The 24137-nt window shown below is 39.4% G+C and overlaps 1 protein-coding gene across 6 annotated transcripts in view; it reads left to right on the top strand.

Annotated features, from left to right (window-relative positions):
• Positions 1-24137, top strand: part of LOC117573877 (maternal protein pumilio) — a 197444-nt gene that overhangs the window by 166886 nt on the left and 6421 nt on the right. For all 6 annotated transcript variants that reach the window (XM_034257354.2, XM_052007918.1, XM_052007919.1 and 3 more), the window contains 2 exons: positions 16697-17131; positions 17496-17712. In XM_034257354.2, coding sequence (XP_034113245.2) covers positions 16697-17131; positions 17496-17712 — 652 coding nt within the window. The remainder of the gene's footprint in view (positions 1-16696; positions 17132-17495; positions 17713-24137) is intronic.

Genomic DNA, 24137 nt, shown 5'->3' with positions numbered 1-24137 from the left:
GTTGTGCTCCAACTGCATTTAACATAGCATAATTCAAAATGTCACAAGCCAATTGCCAACATTTTCAATGTCAATGCAATTAACTACGATGAAGAATATTAAAAAGGAATTCTACAAATTATACAAAACATTCTGCAAACAAGTAGGAAAATTCCAAGATACGCAAAGAATTAGCAGTAGTAAATAACCAAGAGCAGAACAGCGTCTGACCAGCATGAAACAAGAGAAGCGGCAACACAAGAAAGACCCGCGGCACTTAGGCCATTTAATTAGCACAACAACAACAACAAGTAAAACAGCGGCAGCTTGCTGCACATGCTTAATGCACATTAAGCCCAGGATACAGCTTGAAATCGTCTGAACAAAACTCGCCGCAAATCAAGCAAAGCGGAAAACTCGAAAAATTGTGCAAAAAACGAGGCAGATTGAGAAAGAAGCAGGATGGCAAATGTGGGTCAACTGCGTTGGCTTATTGTAAAAAACGAACAAAATGGTTAAAGAGAGGAAGAAAAAAGAAATAAAGAGAGAAAACAAAGCTAAGGAGAATCACATGTGCAGTTTGGCTCGTTTCGTATTTTGGTTTAAATGTCATTTGCATTTCGGTTCGTTCTCTTTCCAACAGCGCAGCCAATTGGGCAGCTGTTTAATGTGTGTGCACGACAACATCTATCCCTCTTCTGCTCTCTCATTGCCACTCTTTCTCTCTCAGTCACTGTGTGTTGTGGAAATTTATACGTTCCTTTTACTTGATTTAATTGTGCATAAATATTTTGCCATTGCCTGCTGCTCGTGCATGTAAATTAGTCGAGCCATGGCTAAGGATATTCGAAACCCAAGACAAAAGCGCAGCTTCAATATGTGTGTGTATGTGTGCGAGTGTATGAGTGAGCGTGCCACAAATGTTAATGATGTCAAATGGAATAGGATTTGTTTTTTTAGTTGATGATTTTTCACCACACTTAAAACAAATGACACGTGATACAGTTGGAAAAGTAAGGCAATGAGCATATAATGGAGCTCAATTTAGTTTTAATACATTTCTTTTCGTTATTTGGTTAATAAATTGGTAGTTTAATTGAGTATTTTTATACCTAAAAAGTAGCTTACTAGAATAATAATCAATCAAGTAAGAAAATATACCCCAAAAATAGTAAAATGTGATATATTTGATATGTCGATAATATACTATAAAGTACAAAATATACCGAAATGTCAGCAAAAGCGCCAAGTCTAGAAAATTTAGTTAAACTTCATTTTTATTGTGATTTCGCTTCATTTTCATACTACAAATCTTAATACATGTAAATCCTGACAACAATACAAATGTCATTTATTTAAATGCATAATGCATTTTAAATGCAATTTATGTAATTGCTCTTTGTACAATTCACTTGCAATGTTGATACATAAATATTAAAATCTTATCAGTAAACTCAATTTGCAATAATAGCAATTAGCAAAAAGTATCAGTAACAAAAGCCGTTATCTCGGCAAATTTTAACGCTGCATTTGCATTATTCTGAAATAAAAACCATTTGTCCTCCCGCTTTCACGCAATTATCGATAGATTGCTAAAGTAATCCCTTTTCGTTTACATTGTAAATGCATTTCAATTGCATTCGCATTCATATTGTTTTGCGAAATTTAATCAAATTTTTAGTTAAAATTCACTTTTAATATTTGATTTGAAAGCAAAAAGGGTTCAGGAAACCTTAATTTCGTTTACGCTGCGTCGATAATACACTTTATCTAACATTTTTGGGTGGAGTTAGCCTACACGGAAACCTAATATGATGATGATGCCAAATGCCAAAAGCAAACTAATTTCAAATTTATATTACACACAGCTTTGATTATCATAAAATCCATTTTAAAATCGACCACAATAGAAAATGTCAACAATTTGCTTCATTCCATTTATCTTTTCGTTGATAATTTTAATTACAAATGATATTCAAACTTTTCGCATACTACTTCAATGTCATTTTGCTGCTACTTAATTGTCACTCCCACTTAATTGGTTAAGCTTTAAAGCATGAATTAAAAACTAATACTGTGTGTTCATTTGCTTGAGTTGAATCTCATAGCATTTAGGCCTGCAGCGAAACAGCTGCAAAAACTTCAACTTCTATAGAAGAAAAAGGAGAAAATGCAGGTCTTTTGATTTGCCGAATTGTTTTGACACAAACTGCACAAATGCAAACTTCAATTAGTGTGCATCTATGCGAGTGGCATCCCTTCCATTGCCATTGCCCAAGAATTGCCTAGACTTGACTCTTCCATGAGCATCCTTCCATGATCCTCTAAGCCTGCTGCTTTGCTGCCCTGTTGCAGTTGGCTGAATGCAAAACATATTTTAGGCAGCAACGTTTGGCATATTGACAGGCGCATAATTAACACTATTATCAACACAACAGAGAGAAGGATAGTGAGCAAAAGGGAAGCGAAGAGCCAGAGGAACAGAGAGATAGGGAGGTCAGATAGTGACGCAGAGAGTTGTGTCTGTGTTGCAGCCAATGTATTTTGTTGGCCATTAAAATTGAACGAGCTGACCAGAGTTGACCAGAGACATAAGTTTTGATTACGCTGCGGTCAACCTACATAAGCCTAGGGCTTTATCTGTCTGTCTGTGTGCGAGTGTGCGAGTGCATGTGTGTGCGTGTTGATTTGCATTTGGTCCCCCATCTAATCCATATGCTAAATAATATTATTGTCTGCTGCGGTAGGGTTCAGTTCAGCTCAGCTCAGCAGCTGCAGGCGGTCTGGGGCGGCGCTGACCACTTTGCAACAAATCAAATTGCATGGCAAAATTATGTGATTAATAATTATAAATATTACAACAATAGCAGGCAGCAAATAAATTTCCTACTTTCAAATGAAAGTTGGATACAATTTTATGGCAGTTGCTTTTCTATGGTTCGTTGACTCGTCGTTGCTCAAAGGTAACAACAGCAATTATGATTAAATTTCAAATACAACTAAAAACACGGCAAAACTATCAGCTTGAGCGAGCATCAACATTAATTAAAGTTAATTTCTAAGTGGCACATGCGGCGTATGTGCAATTTCTCGCTTGTACTCGTTGTAAATTTTGTGCGTGAACATTGCCTCACATGTGTTGACTTCTTCTTCAACTTTTATCTTTTTCATCGAATGCAACATTTTCCTTCGCAAACTTTTCTATCGTACTCTGTTGTTAGCCGCATTTCGCAGGAGTTGTTGGCGCAATTTTAGTTAACGACTTGGATTAACTCTTGCCACCAAAATGCGTTCATTCTGTGGCCATATTGTGTGGCAATTTGTTGTGCGCTTCCCCCAAAGAATTATTTTAAATTCATGAATTCATTTGATTGTACATTTAAAGAAATACTAACTATAATTTGCAATGCTATATAACTATAATATATTTAAATACGCAATTAAAGAAGTATATAAAATTAAGGCAAAATGTTACACATTGAAATGGTAGTAACCTATAAATTCTTTATTCATTTCTCTTTCTAGGTAAGTTCACGCACTATCCCATATAAAATCCCATAACTGTAACGTTAAATGCTGTAAGTACTGTTTGGAAATCATTTGCATAACCGCAGTGAGGAAAAGAGGAGCAATGTGAAGGACGAGAGGAGATGCTGCAAGGCTGCAAATTCTGCAGCATCGTTTGCATATTGTTGATAAATTAAAATTGTAACAAGCTTTGCAGCTTCTGTGCTGTAAAACCGCATGGAAAATCCATGAAAAATCTATTGGGAAAAAATTCGACTTACATACATGACGTGAGGATTGCTGGGCGAAAGGATCCGGGAGGGTTGGGGAAAGCATTCGAATAACATGAAAATACCATCATATGCCAACGTCAGGCATTTAAAAGATATTTTTATGCCGCCCATTTTGTTGCTCATGCTGTTGCTGTTGCTGTTACTGTTGCTATTGCATTTCCCATTTTCCGTTTTCCATTTTGCATTTAGCAACATTTTTCAATCTTTAACCAAGCCCGGGAATACTGCGGGCCATAAAAAATAGATTTGTTTTAGTGTTCTTCTTCCTGCTTTTGCTTTCTCCCTCGTTTTTATTTCATTTGTGTACGTGAAATGTGTGTGTGCATGGGCATTTATAAATTAAATAGTAGTCGCAGTCGATTTAGACAGTTTTATCCCCGCCCGCTCTTCTCTACCCAGTGCGAATCGTGCGTGTTATCCAGACATAAAAATTGCAGCTATAACCGGTTTAACTGCTTTAACTGAAACTGTTGTTCTTGTTTTTGGTGATGTTGTTGTTGTTGTTGATGTTGTTGGTGACCTGGCCGCCATTTTCGCCATTCGCGTCCTTCCTGCAGGAAATCAAAGTTTATGACATTCACTCGACCACAATTTCAACAACTGTCCGCCAGATTACAAAACGGCCAGAAAAATGTGTACATGCTTTTGTATATGGCCCAGTAGCGTGGCAACGGCTGAATTGTTGCCACAAATGCTATGAAAAGTTATGGCTGACCACCAAATAATGCAGTGAATAAAGCGAAAACATGAATCATTTTATAAGCAAAGTGCCACAACTAGAGAGCAACTGAAAATAAATTAAGCAAGCAATTAAAGCATATTCACTGTAGGAATTAACGAATGTTTTAATAATGATCTGAGTCTGTATATAAACTATGTTTCTTCTACTTTTCTTCTCACCTCAATAATTTATGAATCGAAAGCAATAAAAATATACCAATACCTATGTAGAATATACCATATATAGCATATATTAATATGAATATAGTATATACCGAATTTTGTATACCCCAATACCTTCAAACTATATACCAAATGTGCTATATACCAACTGTAGTATATACTAAAATGAATATAGTATATTCCAAATTTAGTATACTCAAAAGTTTATACCAAATGTGTTATATAGTATATACCAATACCAACTTCCTGTTCATCGCTTCTGTCATAATTGCGTTTAACCAGCGCTGTCAGCTGCTAATCATAAAAATCTAAACAAATAGAGTCGAACGTGTTTCAATATTTATCGATTTGCTGTCACGTTATCTCTTCTCTAACTGGGTTCAGTTCACACTCAATGTAACCCTTATCTTGCCACCTCCCACAGTTCATAAATGTCAGAAACTTATCAAACGTGGCTAAATAAATCAACAAAAAGAAGTTCAACAAAGGAAGCAAACTTGCACTAAACACTAAACAGGATCATGGCAATCAAATGGCTTGGGAGTTTTCTTTTTTATGGGTGTGGTGTCAAGCGTACAGCTTTTAAGCCGGGGGTGGGGAAAGGAAGAGTGGCAGAAATGTGGCGCGATGAGGAAATATTAAAAACAATTTAACCAACTCAAAAAGTTGCTTGGAGGTAAGTGTGAAAGCGCAACCAACAAGCAACAGAAAATGTCAACGACAATTGCCAACGCCAGGTGGCGTTGTGTGTGATGCCAAAAAAAAAAAAAAAGAAAAGAAAACAGAAAACAACAACAATAACAGCGTCGTCAACTACAATAACAACAACAGCAATAAACAGCCGGGGCAGCGAACAATGAGAACAACCAAGCAACTAACACATTTGCATAAATTTGAAGCTACCCGCTGCGGGTAAAAGTTGTGCGGCAAGCGCTGAAAGTGATTTACATCAACACCACACAAACACCTACAGCCACATCTACACCTACACCTACATCTACACCTATACCTCCTCGTACACACCCCCTCCGAAAACTTCCCTCTTTGCCATTACGTTCGCTCGTTTGTTGCTTAAGTTCAGTTTAACTTTTCATAAACTTGCAACACGCCTATCCTCCCCTCGACCACCTCTTCGCACTTTGCTGCTTTTCGGCTACTGTTTTTGTTGCTCTTGGATGAAAATGGAAACAGTAATGGTAATGGTAAGGGAATCGGAGGGGTGGCGCCTTTTCTTTTTATTAACCACATTAGTTGATTTTTGTCACGCGAAACTTTTTTGCCTGCTAAAAATGTGATTTATGGTAAATTTCTATACACACTCACGTGCAGTTGTTGCTCTGTTATTGTTGTTATTGTTGATGCATATTTTAACATTTTATTTATTTAGCACCAAGGCGACTTTTATATAGACTTTCTTTACCTACTCTCACTCTCTCGGTCTCTCTCTCTCTCTCTCTCTCTCTCTCTCTGTAAATATTTATAGAATGTATTTTTTATGAGTATTAGGGACTATTTAGCGGGTGTCGACCGACCGCTCCACATGCCTCCATCCCTTCTCATCTATAAACACGCATATATGTAAATACACCCGCCACTTGTGTCCTGCACTTAGTTATTGTAATTTTATGTGCCAGGTCCTCGAGCAGCGTGACAGAGATAGACTGAGGAGTGTCACAACAAGAGCGAGAGGGAAAGAAAGATAAAAGTTTGGCTTTTTGGAGCAGGCAAATTGTGCGTGTATTTGATTTAATGGCCCGGGCACATTTTTATTTATTTATTTCACTGGAATTTAGTCAACAATTTGTTTGATTTGATTGCGCGTCGTGGGATACGAGCGGCGTTAATTGGAGGGCAAACAGACTGCCAAGTAAAAAAAAAGGCCAACTCCAGCTACTTAAGTAGACTTTCAAACTTTTTCACCAAATTAAAACAGAAGAATAATGTGTACTTTATTAAAGGAAAAGAGAATATGAATTGTTATTGAATAGTCAGTTACTCTCGTATTCATTATACCAATGATAATTAACTCAAACAAAACTTCCTGAAATAAAATAAACGATTTAAATAACAAGCTTTAGATTTCCTCATTGTGCAACTGTCAATTACTTCTGCATTGAAATGATTCCACAATTACCAATTAACTTGCAAATATTTCATTCAATTTCATTTGGCTTTTAAGCTTACAATTTATCCTTGACATTATTAATATTTGTGCAGCCTGTGAAATGCAAACGCTCGAGATGCAGAATATTTTGCTAAGCATGTATCATAATTATCAATTGGAAATTGCCAAATGCCTGCAAATTAGTTACCGTAGGCAGAATTTAATAGGCTCAGAAGCATGGCATGATTAGACAAGTCCTCGACAAGTCCTAGAACAAGTGGCCAACGTCTGAGTAGCATTTTACCATATCAATTTGCATACAGTAACGACAAGAAGACGGCTGAGGAGCAAGAGCAAGAGGTGGAAAACAGTTTCAACTGATAGTCATCTGCTTTAAGAAGGTCCTCGTAGCAAGGACATGGCATAGTATATATACATTTCTTTTTCTCCTTGCTGCTGCTGCTTCTGCTGCTGTCCCACGTGGAGTGTTGTTTGTGTAGTGCAAAACAAACAGCAGCAAATGCGCAAAGCAGCGGCAAAAATCGATAACCTGATTTTCAAACGACAAACAAAAGGCAACAACAAAGCGGGCGACAGACGACAGGCGTAGTCGACACACGTTTCCTTTAGTTGTCAGCGTTCCCCGTGCACTCACTCACATACACTCCGTATGTACAGTGGGGAGCAAAATTGAGTACATGTTTGCATATTTCACATTTCGGAGCGAATGATGTAAAGCAAATGGAAAAAAGGTTTATTCTCTTTATTCAATATATAATTGACTATACATTAACGAGAAAAGATCAACGAAGAAGTGCACAAAGAAGAAAAGAAAACTTGAAAACAAAAACAACTCGTATGTACTCATTTATGCACCTTTGACATTTTAAACTTCTTATCTGCAAACAAGATCGTTAAATGGAATTTTTAGTAAAAAATTAATATTTCGTCCATAAACTTTATTTTTATGACGCTTTCAATACGGTCTGGCATACTCTCCACAAGGTTTTCCAAAATTTCTTTGGGTATACGGCGCCACTCCTCATGCACCCTTTCCCATAAATTTGTTTGATGGAGCTGAATTATATGTCCCAATCGTCTTTTGACTATTGACCACAAATTTTCGATTGGGTTTAGGTCAGGGCTTTGAGCCGGCCACTGCATCAACTGAAAATTTTGGTCCATTAGCCATTTTTGGACGACTTTTGCAGTGTGCTTCGGGTCTCCATCCTGCTGAAACACGATTTCAGCTTCGTTGTAAGCACTGCGATCAATAAATTCGGGAAGATGGTTCCTCAAAATACTTAGATATTGCTCTTTGTTCATAATCCCTTCTATTTTGTGCATTGGTCCAATGCAGTTGAAACAGCTCCAAACCATTATATTGCCTCCACCGCTTTACAGTCTGCTTAACGTGGTGTCGTTGGATTGTTTCACCGGGCCGGCGCCAGCAATATTGTTTTCCATCTGATTGAATCTATTAAACTTTGTTTCATCTGACCAAATTACCCGCTTCCAGTCATCTATAGTCCAATTTCGGTGCTGTCTGGCAAAACATAAACGTGCCTTCACATTTTTGGCCGACAACGCAGGTTTATTTTTTTTTACTGCTGCAACATATCCAATTCTTTGAAGTGCTCTTCGAGCTGTCCATCGACTTACATCTTTATTTATCTCTAAAGAAGCCCCCTTAGGCGTTAAGAACTTGTCCTTTCTCATATTAGCCATAATATGACGAGCATCCGCATCGTTTAAAAGTCGAGGACGGCCTCTGAGAGGGGATTCAACCGAAACTTTGCGTCTTTTTTGACACGTATGACCACCGACTGACTTATTCCGAGTTTACTGGATATTATCCGGGACGAACATCCTTTCTCGGTAAGACCTATTATCGAATTTTCCACGTCCTGACTCAATTTACGCATAATTTTGTAAAAATTGCTCTCACTTTCAATGTAACCACGTTGACACTTTAAATCATAATAGCACATTACAATAAGTCTAAAAAACAAAGCAAAAGCAATAAGATGACAATTAACGGTAAATTTTTGATTCTTTTGCAGATAAGAAGTTTAAAATGTCAAAGGTGCATAAATGAGTACATACGAGTTGTTTTTGTTTTCAAGTTTTCTTTTCTTCTTTGTGCACTTCTTCGTTGATCTTTTCTCGTTAATGTATAGTCAATTACATATTGAATAAAGAGAATAAACTTTTTTTCCATTTGCTTTACTGTTTTCTTTATCATTCGCTCCGAAATGTGAAATATGCAAACATGTACTCAATTTTGCTCCCCACTGTATGTGTTCTGTGTGTGCCTGAACATACTGCCCACAAAAGTAGGCAACAATTTTTGCTCGCTTCACATACATTTTTAATGTATGGTTCTCTAGATGTCGCGTGTGTGAGCGTATGTATTAGTGTGTGTGTGTGTCTCTAGTACATAATAAGTGGCATATAAAAGTGGCAACTGTGACTGCAACTCGCGTGCCATTTGTAGGCGTTTTGTCTGTGCGGCGCGACGCGTCTGCGTCATTTAGTGGAGGCATGAAATAACGAAAAAAAAGTTCTAAATGAAATTAAGCTGCACACAAGCGAGGAGCATGTATGTGAGATGTCCTCTTGTACGTGTGTGTGTGTGTCATCGGTGCCATATAATGTGTGTTGGCTTTTAAATTGGCCTCAAAGGAGCGTAAAGTCAACTAATTGCAGCCGCTTCCCATGTACATTGCGTGGTCAAACTGAAATAGTTTCCTACAAATGGCACTATATAGGGAAACATCAATTTAAAATAAAAAAAATAAATGAATCAATTAGTGTAATTATCTGCTTCTCTGACGCATTCAAAATGTGTTCATACTCGCTTTCCATTGGGTTGAATCAAATATTACTTATATAACGTATATTTGATCAGCATCAAAAAGTGGTTTCGCAGAGGTTTTTTAAATAGTAAAAGCCAGCCTAAATTGTGGCTGTTAAATAGAAGTTATATCATTGGTGTTTCTATATTCTATGAAAATCTTAAGTTCTAGTCTAATCACATTCGATTGCCGTTTTTCTTATTACAATACAATATTTCAATTTGTGAATCACACACCTTTGATTGACAATGTTCGACAGTTGTGGCAAAAGAACCAAATACAAATTACGTGATTTGCTTTCAGCTGGCCATGTTGTTAATTGAATTTTGTATTGCGTCAGCTCTTGCGCTAATTCAATCAAATGCGCAAACGCACAGGTGAAACACGTGAGCCTGTCATTTAGTATATGGCCAGACGAAGCGTTTATCAACCAAAAAAATATCACATGTTATAGTACAATAAAGGAGAAAGAAAATTGACTTTGAAATAGTTTGGCAAATAGTTTTCCTCGAGAATTTGTCTGGCAATTGAAAGTTTCTTGAAACACACAAAAATCTTTTGCCAACAACTTTTTGGCTAACACTTTTTTTGCAGCGTCGCATCCTTTGCGCTCCCCTCGCCTTCCCTCTCAAGATCCTCGCACTGTTTGTTACGGCAAATAGTTTTAATGGGCGGCGGTTTAATGCCAACGCGCACAGTTACAACTTTCTGCTGGAATCTGTGAGAAAGACAATGCCCAAAAGCCTCAATTTGCGGCAATTTGTTATGAAATTCAAAAACAGCCACTTGAGTAGGAGGGGACTGGTGATCAAAGAGAAAGAGGGGAAGACGAGGAGTCAAATCATCTGGGCCGAACTCCTCCTCCTGGGCAATTTGCAAGGCAATTAAATTTGACTGCTTTTTGGCTCGCAATGTTTGTGAAAAACTGCATAAATAAACACTTTCAAAGCCAAGCCACGCCTCCTCGACTCCACACGCCCCGATTCATCCCCCTCGACTTGATATTGCCTGCTACTTTGTAATTTCGTGATTGCGCATTTATGGCTTCATTTTGAAGCATTTTATGCGGCGCCCACTCCCAGAGCTCCAGGGCAGTCAGTCAGAGGCCCTGGATGGTTTCTTTCTTTTGTGATTCACTTGAGAAAAGGGAGGAAGACTGAGCAGAGCATAGGGGTAGCTTTTTTCGGGTAATTTGCAGCGTCCTTTAAACCCGCGCTTATCGCATTCAGCTAGCACAGCTTGGGCCATATTTTACTTAAATGTCCCGTTCATGTAAATGATGCGGTGGTCGCGGTGACTCTGGTCTTCATTCAGTCTCATCTCCCTCTCTTTCTCTGCCTCTTACTTGCTCTCTTTATTTTTACATGCCGATTGCCCTATAGCCCATATATCAAATGCGTCTTAACCACACACACTGAGAGAAATTAAGGTCACATTTACTTAACTTAACAGTCAGTCTCTCTTTCTGCTTCTGCTTCTGCTACTGCTCGATGTTCGCACTCATTAAATAAGTCAACAAACGAATGAAGGAAATTGCGTAATATCATTAATAAAATAAGTACGAACCCAGACCTCGAAGATCTGTCAGCGGAAGTGAAGAGGAGGTGCTCTTAACCAACCGAGTGCCGAACCGAAATTGTCGCAAGGATAAAATCAATTATAGAGTGCATTGCACAGGCCATTAAATTTGCAAGTGCTTCAATAATGCGGCAATGCTGCTCTTGTGGCAGATCTGGACTAATTGTCATTCGGCTGCTTTAAGCACGAGAAGAACTTTTATGAATGCTTTAGTAAAGTAATTCAATATTAAGGAAGTTCATATATAGTATATCAAAGAGCAACGTGAATGGGGATATTTCCGATGGGGAATTTCCAGCCGTGCATTACAACTCATCCAATCAGCAAAGAGTAGCTAAGCCTGTCATTATGTCCTGCTCCTGCATCTCGCAGCACTTAGCCAGTTTTGGAGTGGACACTCGTCAGTGACTTGGCAAGTACTTCAACTGCGCTTTAATTAAATATCAATTACCCAGTCAGATAGCTGCACAGCTACCCACGAGCTGAAAAGCAATCAATTAAGTACGCTTAGTTGTGTCCACTCTCCACTTTCGTAGGGACAATTCATCAGAATATATGTATGTATGTGTAGGTATGTACTGAGAGACCCATTGTGTCTGTTTCTATCTATCAATTTGCGTAAAAAGCGAGAGTGCAGCACAAATATTTATAGACGACGCTAAGGCGCAGGCCAAATTGAATATGAAGGACACTCCTGACAAACCCGTTAATGAGTGACACATGGCGACAGCAGAGTGAAGTGTTGAATGAGGGATAGAAGGAGGGATGGTTGGGTAGGAGGAGCCAGAGCCAAACAAGGGAAAGTGGTGCACAAACGACTTGTAAACAAAATTAATGCCACAAACAACAAACATTAAGCGCACTTTTCGTGCCGCATTGCGTGGCTCATTAGGCGCGCCGTGGCAACAACAGAAATTCCAACAAAGACAACCCACATCGAAGCTCCGAAGCTCCTCATAGTAGTCACCAGTCGCCTTTGCCCGTTGCCCGTTGCCAATGTCCGCTGTAGGGTGACCATTAAAGCGAATTACTTAATGACCACACGCGTGTGCTTTTTGATGCCTACTTTTAGTCGCACACCCACACACACCATACAACACACAAACACACACATGTGAAGCAGAAGTTTGGTCAGCGCTTTCCTTAATTTGAGTTTGAGTTTGAGTTTGGGTTTACTTTGCCTTACTTTCCGTTGCGTTCTTTTTGGGTTTACTTCTTCGTTGAGCCGCCGCCACTCGGTGCGTGATTGCTGTTTGTATATTGCTTTTTAATTTTGCTCGTTACTCGCAATTCGAGAGCGAACGTGAGGCAAAATAATACTATGACTCACACTAGAGAGGGGGGGAAACGGGAGATAGAATGGGAGAGCGGGCAAATAAAAGTTATGCGCGCGATGGATTTAACTCGTATTTGTAGTTTCTATTTACGTCTCAACTTTTATAAAACTCTCGCACACACGTGCATCATATTTCAGACATTTGTGGCGCCACCGTTGGTTGCAGGTCGCAAAAGTTTTATTTCCTACCCCGCTGACAAAGTCGTGCTTTACAGTCTCTCCTGCATACGAGCGCAACTCGTAAATTTAATGCACTCCAATTGATGGTACAGCAGCAACGTCATCAGTTTTTAACACACTTCCATATAGGATAACTTCATCTACAAGGTGGCATAGTTAATTAGGTTAACTGAAGAGTAACCAAGTGGAATACTTTTAGCCAACAAATGATGCAATGTAAAGGGAATTAGCTAGCTAATACTGCGAAAGCATCGATAAGTTCGTAGTTATTGAAGCCTAGAAGGCACGCAGCCAATTAATTAAATACAATTAAGAATTTGATACGCCTAATTAAAATACAGTGTTAATTGATATTCAATCTGCATTAAAATTGTGTCAATTAGGAGAACTAAAATGAAATAGAAGCAAGGATTTGGATACACAAAAGTGGAATATGCAATGGAGAAGTCGAGTCGAAGTTCGAATCGCATAGCGCAGTAATTATAAATCAACTAGCTGCGCCCCACCTGCTACACAGCAACTAATCCACTCAACCGAAAGTAGAGAAACAGAGACTCGAAGTTACATATTTTCTCCATTTTTTCTGCTGTTGTTTTACTTTGTTTTGTTTAGTTATGCGACCCAGTTGCAACAAGTAAGAGCACAGCGACAAGGGTAGCCGAGACATTAAGGGTTGCCAGCTATTCCATTCCATTCCAGAGCCAAAGGAAGAAAGTGGGGGGGGAGCGAGCGAGCGGGGTCACTTTCACTAAAAGAGAAATGCGGGCGTGTGGGCGTGAGTTTGCTTTCCCCTGTGTATGACATCAGCTATAATTTCCATTACGAGTCGAGTCGAGCGCTGAAAATTGTACACCTGGGAGCTTATTAAGTAAGCAGGACCCGCTTGGTAAATGTAATGTAATGCGCAAATGAAATGAAATAAAAATGTCGAAAGCAGGCGGGGAAAGAGAAATAATGAGAGGGGAGAACTAGCAAATTACGACATGCAAAAGAAGCCACACGAATGGAAAAATGAAAACTTGTTGATATTAGAAGAGGGCAAAGAGTAAGTTCAAGTTAAAGTTCTCGTTGTTGCTTGGTCAAAATCTGTTAGTTTAGCTTACTTACTTACTTTCGTTGCTTTCGATATGGCCTTCAAGTTGTCGCCACTGCTCTGTGCAGTGCTTCTTGAGGCGATAATACTCAACTTGAATAATACAATACATATCTGATCAGGCCTATAGACAGAATGCCACATAATGCTTAATGCTATGAAATGTGATGGTATTCTCCACCAGTTTGTGCGTGGTTTGCGTATCGTAAATAACGCACTCGACGCACATTTGCATAAATCACTTGTGAGAGCGAGCATAAAATTATAGTACCATTATTTTAGGAGTCGGAAACAGAGACGGAGGCTGAAGACAAGAGTAAAAGTGTTGCAAATGGCACAATTCCTCTAATAATGTCAATGATACGCCCGAGCTGGTCACACTGGTCGCCAAGTGAATCAAAAACATTGCATACTTTTATGCGGCGTGAAATTACATAATATTTCACTTGGCTTTCGCTTTCTTCTTTTTGTGTTTTCTCGGATTCCTTGGCTGTTTTCAATTTTGCTTTTAATAATGCGAGAGGCAGGCATCCAGGGAAACCGAGGATGGAGAGCTAAGGTTCAGATTTCAGCGCTTATTTGGTTTCTGATTATTATTTTATGCTCTGTGAGTTCAGTGCGAAAACAAAGGTAAAGTAAAGCGAGTAAGGAAAGAGGCGTCTTGACAGCAAGAGGAGAGCAGAGAGCAGAGAGAATTTCATGCGTCACGCGCCCCGAAGTATGCAGCATGATATTTGCTTTTATTGCTGCGTGCCAAGTTTTCCATGTTCAATGTTCAATGTTCACTGTTCACTGTTCGCTGTAAATATAACTGTGGATAGCGGGCGGCGGATATGTGTGTGTATTACTTCACTTTCGCAATCTTTTGCCACATTTCGTCCGGTTTTTATGCTTTTATTTCGACTGCCGCCGCTGCGCCATTCATCAATAATTCACATTGATTTCTTTTTTATATTTTTGCTGCTCATTTTCCTGCTGTTTGCTGTACTTCTCGCCTCCCTCTTCCCTTTGGCGTTGCTTACAATTTGCTGCTGTTAACGTGTCCAAAAATTTGTTGTTTTCTTGGTTCTTTGGTGGGTTTGCTTTTGTTTTACTTCAATTCGCATGTAAACAATTGACAGCATTCCATGGGGAAATGCTGAAATTGGCATTTGCTTGTGGACGACGATGCTCGACAATTGAGAATTCCACAGTCAAAAGCTCGAGAAATTGTCTTTATGAATTAGTAATGAAATATTTGTGATTTTTATTATACTATTGTCAATAGCTAGGCATATTTGATTTAATTTCGAAATTGTACTGCATTCATTTAAACCACTTCCACTCGATGTCCTTGAATGTTCATATTGAGTGGGAGAGAGAGAGCTCTTAATATTCGACTCAAGTGCAAGAGGATATTTATTAGTTGTAACTTTTCTCCTGTTCAAAAATGCTTTAAAACATTTTAACATTTACATTTACCTCTTTCCACTTTTTACGCACAACACGTGTGTTGTAGTTGTGTGTACATTGTGAGGCCTGGCGATGATATCAGATACCTGGCACAGACATTGCAAGGTAAAGCACGCAAAGAGAATATGAAAAGGAATCGAAAAGTTTCACTCACTCATGCGTTGCCATGATGCTGTTTTTTTCTGTTACCTCTACTCCTGGTACGCGTTATATAAAGGTATCCTGTATCTTGAATCTGGTATCGCGTATCAGTCTGTGTGTTTGGATATCACATGCTGATTTGATTGGATTTGATTTAATTTTCCAATTGAAAACACTTGATCATGTTTCAGCAAAGTGTCCTTCCTGGCTGTCGGTTTAAGTTTGCACTCACAACACTGTAGTTGATAACGAAGCTGAAAGATAAATGTGTGTTGTGGCAGTTGTAACATATTATGCCACTGATTTTACAGCAAACATGAAACACGAACAAATTGACGGTTGCAGCGTTTTAATTGTGTGTTAATCAACATCGGCAATAAATTGCAGTGGTTTACTCGGTTAAATTTACACAGTAACTGCAAAAAATAAGTATTAAGCAAGCTGTTAATTATCTAGGAGGGAGGAAAGAATTAAATAGTTGCAATAAATAAATGGTGTGACTGCATTAATTACTATGTTAGTCAAAAATTGTTTGCCGTTGAGAATGCTTTTAAAATATCTCTGTCATCCACAGTGTTGCCAGTTTAGCATATTTGAGGCTAGTTCTAGCATTTTTTCAAAATGTAAAAGCTCATCATTAGGCTTAATTTTATTTTCATTTATCAAATGACAGAAATGTAATATTTTTAACATTTTCTGACCCTTCATAATCATTCATAGCTTCATCTATCTGATAATTCAAACAATAAATTATATTTATTGTTCAACTTATGCTAAGATTAGATAACTTTCGTCCTACGAATAATCCGACATCACAAGTTCGTAGATTCAAAAGTAATTTTTTCTTGGAATTCCATTTCGGTTATCACAATAGCTTTGTCTGTGGTCTTCTTACTGATTACACATTATTACTTGGTTATTACATTATTGAACTTATTATTTAACCAATAAATATTCAGAGTAAGCTCAAACACAGGCCATGAAAATAAGCATCTTAATATCAGATAGAAATTGATCCCACATTGACACTGTTAGTACAAATCGTATTCTGAGACTACGTATTTTTGAACTGAGCCTAATTTACAGCATATTTTCATTTTAACTTTATTTCGTACATTCTTACATCAAATGTAGCTAACTTGGTCAAAAACCTGATATCACTTCTGTCATCCGTTAAACAGTACTTGCAGCAGCAACCCCAACAATCGACGAATTTGAACGATTAACTAATCAATTCAATCTCGTATCTCTTTCTGTTTCTCTCTCCCGCAGCAACTTTTTCGCTCACAGAATCCGGGCTTAGCGGCTGCGGCTGCTGCAGCCACATCGGCAGCAAGTGCAGCGGCCGCGGCCGGCGCTGCACCACCAGGCGCCCCCAATGGCACAATGCAGTCCTCGCAGCAGCAGCAGCAACAGCAGCAGCAGCAACAACAACAGATGCAAATGGCGGCCGCATCGCAACAGTTTCTGGCCGCACAGGCTCAACAGAATGCAGCATATGCGGCACAGCAGGCGGCACCGTATGTTATCAATCCGGGACAGGAGGCGACACCGTATCTGAGCATGATTGCTGCCGCTCAAATGCCGCAGTATTATGGCGTTGCGCCGTGGGGCATGTACCCGGGCAATCTGATACCACAGCAGGGCACACAGCCCCGTCGCCCCCTTACACCTTCGCAACAGGGCGCCGAGAATCAACCGTATCAGGTAAGCACAGTGAATCGATGGCAGAAGAAACGGAAGATGTATGTATGTACATACATATATGTATATGATACAGATGCAGATGGAAGATGCCCCAATTTGTTGGGGGGAAAGTGTATAAAAGATGACGTGTAAATTGTTGTACACATATTTCGCATTTAACGTTGAATTGCAATTATTTGTATAGATAACCAACAAGTTGACCTAAAACGTTGTATTTTTCTCTCTTCTTTTTCTTTATCCACATCAAAAACAAAAATAAAAACAAATGCTTCATAACCACTATAAAAACGAACCAATATCAAATGCTAACCCTGTAAAAAACCAAAATCGAAAACAAAAATCAATTAACTGTGTATAAAAAAAGGTCATACCGGCTTTCTTCGATCAGAGTGGTTCGCTTGTGATGGGACCACGAACCGGCACGCCCATGCGTTTGGTTAGTCCCGCCCCCGTACTGGCGGTGCCACCAGGTGCCGCACGTGCCGGCCCGCCGCCGCCACAAGGCCCCCAACTGTATCCACCACAGCCGCAGACGGCTCAACAGAATCTCTACTCACAGCAGAACGGTTCCAGTGTCGGAGGTAAGCTTTCAAATCCATGCAACAAATCATTCACATAACCCAACTGTAGTGTTATATTTGAAGAGGATATACATATGTACATAAAGTAGTCTATTGTATAAATTACGTTTTTAAGCATATGATGTACATATGTATGTATGTATTTTATGTGTACATGTCTGCGAACATCTGCAGAGTGCTGAGTGAGTGGAGTGGTCATTAGTCTAAGCTAACATGCATCGAATGAACGTTAAAGCTAAGCCAAGACAACAACCCGAAAGTCTCCATTTCCTATGTTATGTACTCGACTATTGGATAAACTTTCACTCGACGCATTTCTGTTTTTCTTTGTCGAGGTGCGCCCCCAGCTTGTCAGCATATTATCCAGCCATAACAATATAATGCAATTTATAATTTCAAATTTCATTTCCATTTCCATTATTTTGCGTGTCTGACTGCGTGTTCCCTACTCCCGAAATAGCGAGGCATATCAGTACATAAATGTTGTTATACTTTACACAAATTTAGTAAAATTTCGATTACTTTCATGCACTTCAGATTTGTTTTTGAAACTTGAATTGATTTCATGTCATTGCATAAAAGGGTATTGAAAGTGACAGCAGTTTTTTATATTTTCCCCTTCAGACCAAGTAAGCGTAACGCCAACTGTTTTTGTCAGTAGCTATTTTCTTGTTTTTCATAAATATCTAATGCAGAAAACAGCAACAAAAAAGTGTAGGGTGGAAAGCAATAGATGAAAACTAAAAGCAAATTGCATGCTAGCACGCAAAATGTTGTTATTACTTCTATTGCCCAATGCCTTGCCACTTGCCACTTGCAACTTGCTACAACAGCAACGCCATAGTGCAGCAACAGCGGCTACAATGTTATCCTTACTCATTCAACTTGATATGTCAGCCGTCGACTGAATCATGCAATATCTGAGTATGTGTGTGTGTGCAGATGTAATGCAACTCTTCACTTTGTGCAAGTGATACAAAAATGTGTGTAAGGTTTATACGTGATAATAAACTAAACTCAATTTCACACACTAACAAATATTTACTATAAATAGCGCAAACTTGTTCGCTTACAAACTTTGCTTATCTATTCTATAGTGAGTTTCATTCCATAATATCTTCTAACATATGTTATACGTATTAAGTTATATGTTCTTATCCCTTTGAAATTTGGACGTTTGACAAAAAATGTCATTCTTAAGCTATCTACAAAGTTGTATTTAATTATCATCTACAAGAATATATGTTTCAGTTATTATTATATTTGGAAAGTTATAAAAATAATTCCTCGACGCTTTCTTTCTTACTTCACCTTACTTATGACGCTGCTTCAGAAAGTGTACTTCATAGAATCAACAAACTTCTTTTCCAGTATTCTTAAAATAAATACCCGTGTAAACTTAAACACACTTATACTATAGTATGTATGGTATATACTGAGTGTGATTCAGTTTAGTTTTTGCGCCAAAAAATAACATTTGCAATATGAGTTGCAGAATTAAAAGTGTTTCCAACTAGAATGGGAAATGTGGGAGACTTGTTGGTAACGAGAAGCTATAAACTTGGTAGAGACAAAGCGCTTGACGGCTGTTTTTGTGCTATTCTCCTTGGTGTCTCGCAATTTGTTGCAAATTTATAGAATTTCAAATTATAATTAATAACAGCAGTCAGGCAATGAAAGTTTACACTTTTGGGTAGAGTTTACATCGTCTTTTCCCTTTTGCTCTTGTTTCTCTCCCTTTTGGGTTTTGTGACGCTGTTTGCTGGCATTTTAATGGCAATTTTCTATTATCGTCGGCAATGAAAAGTTGAGCCAGAATTTTCTAGACAGCCATTTTATATTTCTGGTTGCCTTCGCACTTTACATTTCGGTTTCTTGTTTAAATAAATTTAAACCCGTATTGAATTATTGAGTTCGTTAACAAGTGCATTAAGAGTCGAAGTAAAAATCAATTTACTCATTGCCGACCACACGGAATGCCGCTTAATGGACGCAACTTCATTTTTCACATCGTTTTCATCGTAATTTGTACCGTTAATGGCACGACTCTCACATTAACTCATTAATTAATTCCCGCTTCATGTGAATTCTACCCAATTTGAGCTGACACATCGCATAAGGTAGTAGATTACATTTTTCAATTATTTTTCAGACTTTATACCCCGCAATTGTGTTGCTTAAAGTCGAATTTATGTAACTTTCACAGTTTGCGAATTTGGTACAGATAATAATTCTGACTAAACTAACATAAGAATGCCCCACTCTCGCTTGAAGCCTTCAATCTATCTATCGGCCTGACAATCAGTCAAAAATCAATTAAGAGCATTTGTCATTCTGCTCTTCTCTGTGGTGCGGTTGCTTGACATGCTTAGGGTCCAACACAACCACAGCAACAATTTGCACAATGCGAGCGACAACGAGAACACAACAATCAAGTGAGTGCAGGTGATTGCGAATTGCATCTTCTCAGCATGTGCCTCGAGAGTGGCGCCTGGTCATATGTCGATTCAACCCACATATGGAGAACACACACCTAGACACAGAGCGAGATAGAGACGCAAGTTGTTGCACAACTCAATTGCAATTAGCACTAAGGCAAGCGACTCGACTGAGTTCTCAATTTCATGGCACAAGCATCCCCGCATCCAGCAGCGAGAACAGCAAGAGCAAGCGGGCATCCCCCATAATGGCAGACTCGGTTACCGTTTGCCGGTTACCGGTTGCCAGTTTATCTACATCCACTTGCACTTGCACACTCTCATCCCAAAACCCATTCCGGTGGAATCCGTCCACCTCCACACGCTCATTACTGAGTGCAATCGATGCGCCAAGACACAACACTGTAAGCCTGCTCTTGTTCCTTCTCCTCCTCCTCCGTTTCTCCGATAGCCCCAAAACGTGCAATGTCAAAAAGCTTTTTAATGGAGATTATATTGTTTTAAGTGGCCGGGCGGGCAAGAGACAGGAGGCAGAAGGTAGTAGGCAGTTGGCATTGCCCAGGCAAGCGATGCAATTACAAACGTTAATGCGCACAAGAGAAGCTGAGGTGGAAGGTGGAAGGAGGAGAAGTGCAGGTGCAGGAGATTGCAGCCTCCTTCCGCCCACGCACACTCACACACACATGAACACACTCACACACAGTTTGACTTTGGCAACCGCCAAACCATTTGGCCGTGCCTCTCAGAACAATGGGAAGAGGTTGCTGGCGGTGGCATAAAGGGCCGTAGCTGCCAGTTTACCAGGCTGGCAGTCGTTGGGATTTGCCTGGCATCCACTCTCTGCCATCTCTCACTCACACCCACAAGTTGTGCCCACAAATTATTATGTACACCTTTCACATGTTGGCAACATGTGATTGCATTTGGGGGAAAGTGAAAGCCAAAGCACAACCTGAAGCAGCAGCCACAGCCACATCCACAGCAGCAACATCAGAAGCAGCAAAAGCAAAAGCAAAAGCAAAAGCAGAAGCAGAAGCCAAACAGCCAACAGGCAGGAAGGCAGCAGGCAGCAGGCAGAAGCCAAAGCCAATGCCAAAACCACTTTACATACATCGCACAGCGAGTACATGGTTGTTGTAATCCTGAACTGTGCTTGTACTTGTTCTTGCTACTGTAGTTGTTGTCGGTGTCGTTGTTGTTGTTATTGTTATTGTTGTAACTGTTGTTGTTATCCTTGTTCAGCCGTCGCTGCCGCCGCCTGTTGTGCTTGCTTTTGTGCAAATGAATTCGTTTATTTTGTAAAATGTCAATTGCTGTTGCAGCAGCTGCTATTGAATCCAGCGACGACGACGACGACGGTGAGTTGGGGATGAATGATTCTGTGCCATATGCAGCAGTTGCAGTAGCAACTTGTTTGACACTTTCCGCAAAGGCGAATAGTAGCAGCAACCCCTCGACTGAGAAGAGAGGACAGAAGGGAGGGCAGGAGAGTGAAATTCACTTTACGCTTAATGAAATTCCCAGTGACGTGCACAACGTGGCGTATGCGTAACGCGCAACTAAACTGCTAACCTGATTGAATATCCTTAGGTAGCTGCACACAAAAGGTGCCGTCTATATGCATAGCATAGCGGTAACTAAGATTGCATAACCAAAACGCCAAGTATTTGTGTTCTGGGTAAATCATGGTAACTGGCGATAGTCGAAGATGAAGAACAGATGCGAAGGCCAAACTTACACAAGTATTATTCAATTTGAGTCGTACTTGTCGCTGTTGCATAAATGCGTACTAGCAACCTTTGTTTTTCTAATCTATAATTGTTGAAAGAGAAAGTACTTAAATATATTAAATAATAAATATGAGCTATGAAATGAATGTACTCTTAAACGATGCTTCAGGCACACACAGATTGCTTTCTTATGTCGTGCCACATATGAGTCTTAAAATAGCTTTTGGGCTACCAAAAAGCTTCCTTTTTATTATGGACTCTAATTACATTTTAATGTAAGACTCGGCAAGCTTTTATATGTTTTATAGCCTACTTAACAGCGCTTACAAAGTTGCCAGCAGCTTCTCGTTTGCTGCTTCACTTCAAAATAGTTTCCGGGCATTTAAGCAACTCGGCAATTTTTATTTATAATGCAGTAATGTGTGTGCGTGTATGGGTATGTGTGTGTAGGTGTGTGCATAATGCGCACGTGTGTGCATTTATAATTCATAAAATCATTACATTAGGCTGGAGCGCAGGCTGAGTAAACTGGCGGGCGAGGCACCTGCCTCTCTGCGTCGTACGTCGTGTGTGGAACGTGTGCATAAACCACAAAATGTCGCCTGTCATAAACGGGGGCGTCTTTTTAATGCCGCACACACACACCCACACACATAGACACACAGTAGGGGCTGCAGTTTCATTTGGCAAAGTGTGCTTGCCACGAGTCGCATTCATATGCTAAAGCAACCGACAGACAGACGGAAAGAGAGTGTGAGAGATGTGTAGAATATCAGAGATGCAGTGTAGGAAGAAGTTGAAGAAATTGTAGCACGACTTAGTCCGCCCCATTCCTATTCCCGCTCTTCAATTATTACGACTGCTTTGGCTACCAATACACCCATACTCACACACACACACACACTAACAGAGCGCATGAACAACTGGTAGCAACGACTCTGGACAGCGCACACAAATTGCATGAATAATTCCCTTTTAAATTGTTGCAACTACCAAGCACCGCACTGAATTTTCGTGGTGCTGTTGTCTGCTCTCCCACTAGCGACCTGCGAGAGGGAGGAAGAAAGGGGCGAGAAGTCGAGCCGCGACGAGCAAATAAAATAAACAGACTGGCAAACATTCAAACCAGATGAAGTAGATGCTCCTCCACACCCAATTCCGATTCCGCTTCCACATCCATTGCCCGCTCCCGCTGCCCTCTGCCCTCGATGGACGCAGTCAGCCAACCAACCACTCGACACTTTCATTGACGTAAATTGTTTGTACTACATAATCCATTCGATGCTCTCCATGCATTCCCCCTCGCTTCTCTCTCACTGCTCGCTCCTCTCATTGCCTGCACTTGAGATGGAATTTGGAATTTCGGAATTTGGGAATTTAGCAGTCGCGTCTCTGAAGTGCGCCAAATTAGTTGCAATTTGAATGCAAAAATTAAAAACTTTTTCCATGTTGTTGTTTGGCTCATTTCTTTTTTTTTTTTGCTGCTGTCACTTTCATTTGTTAGCTCGACTCCTTGTAAATTTACATTTCGACTAGATCCTAATTGTTATTGTAGTTGTTGTTGCTGCTATTGTGGCACTGCTGTTTGCAATTAAATGTAGTATTGAAATGAAGCGGATCAAGCCAAGAAACTGCAAGCACATTGTTTACTCTTACTTGAAGTGCTTAAACAATTTAAAGCAAGTGAAAATATTATATTGAAAATAATGGAGAATATTTTATAATCAATATATGTAAGAAAACTTTAATTAAACGTGCTAGACTACGAGACACCCGCTATACAGAGGCTATATTTGGTATATCGATATTGTACTATATTCAACATATATCGGACAGACGGACTGATCAAGAATATATACTTTATGAGGTCAGAGATGCCTCCTTTTGCCTGTTACATACTTTCCAACAGTCACAAAGTTATAATACCCTTTGATCCTATGGGCAGCGACTATAATAATAATGTATTATATTATAAATTATAATTAAAGCAAATTACAAATTAAATACTTGGATTTATATGACAATTTAAGGACTATTCCATATTATTTTTTAGCGCTTTACTGTAGCAGCTTCAACTAAACAAAATGTTAATGCACGTAATTAATTTTACAGCAGGCCTTAAACTCAACGTTCGTTCTGACAGTTTTACTGTGCGCATTGCATGTTGCATTTTGCTGTTGTTTGGCATGCCGCAAGCATTTACTGAGGCGTATTTTTAAGGGCACTAATGCAAAAATTGCATTCGCCTCGATTGCAG

The sequence above is a fragment of the Drosophila albomicans genome, chromosome 2R (genome assembly GCF_009650485.2).
Source record: "Drosophila albomicans strain 15112-1751.03 chromosome 2R, ASM965048v2, whole genome shotgun sequence".
NCBI classification, from domain to species: Eukaryota; Metazoa; Arthropoda; class Insecta; order Diptera; family Drosophilidae; genus Drosophila; species Drosophila albomicans.
Note: the sequence above shows the minus strand (reverse complement) of the source record. Positions and strands in the feature narration are given on the sequence as shown.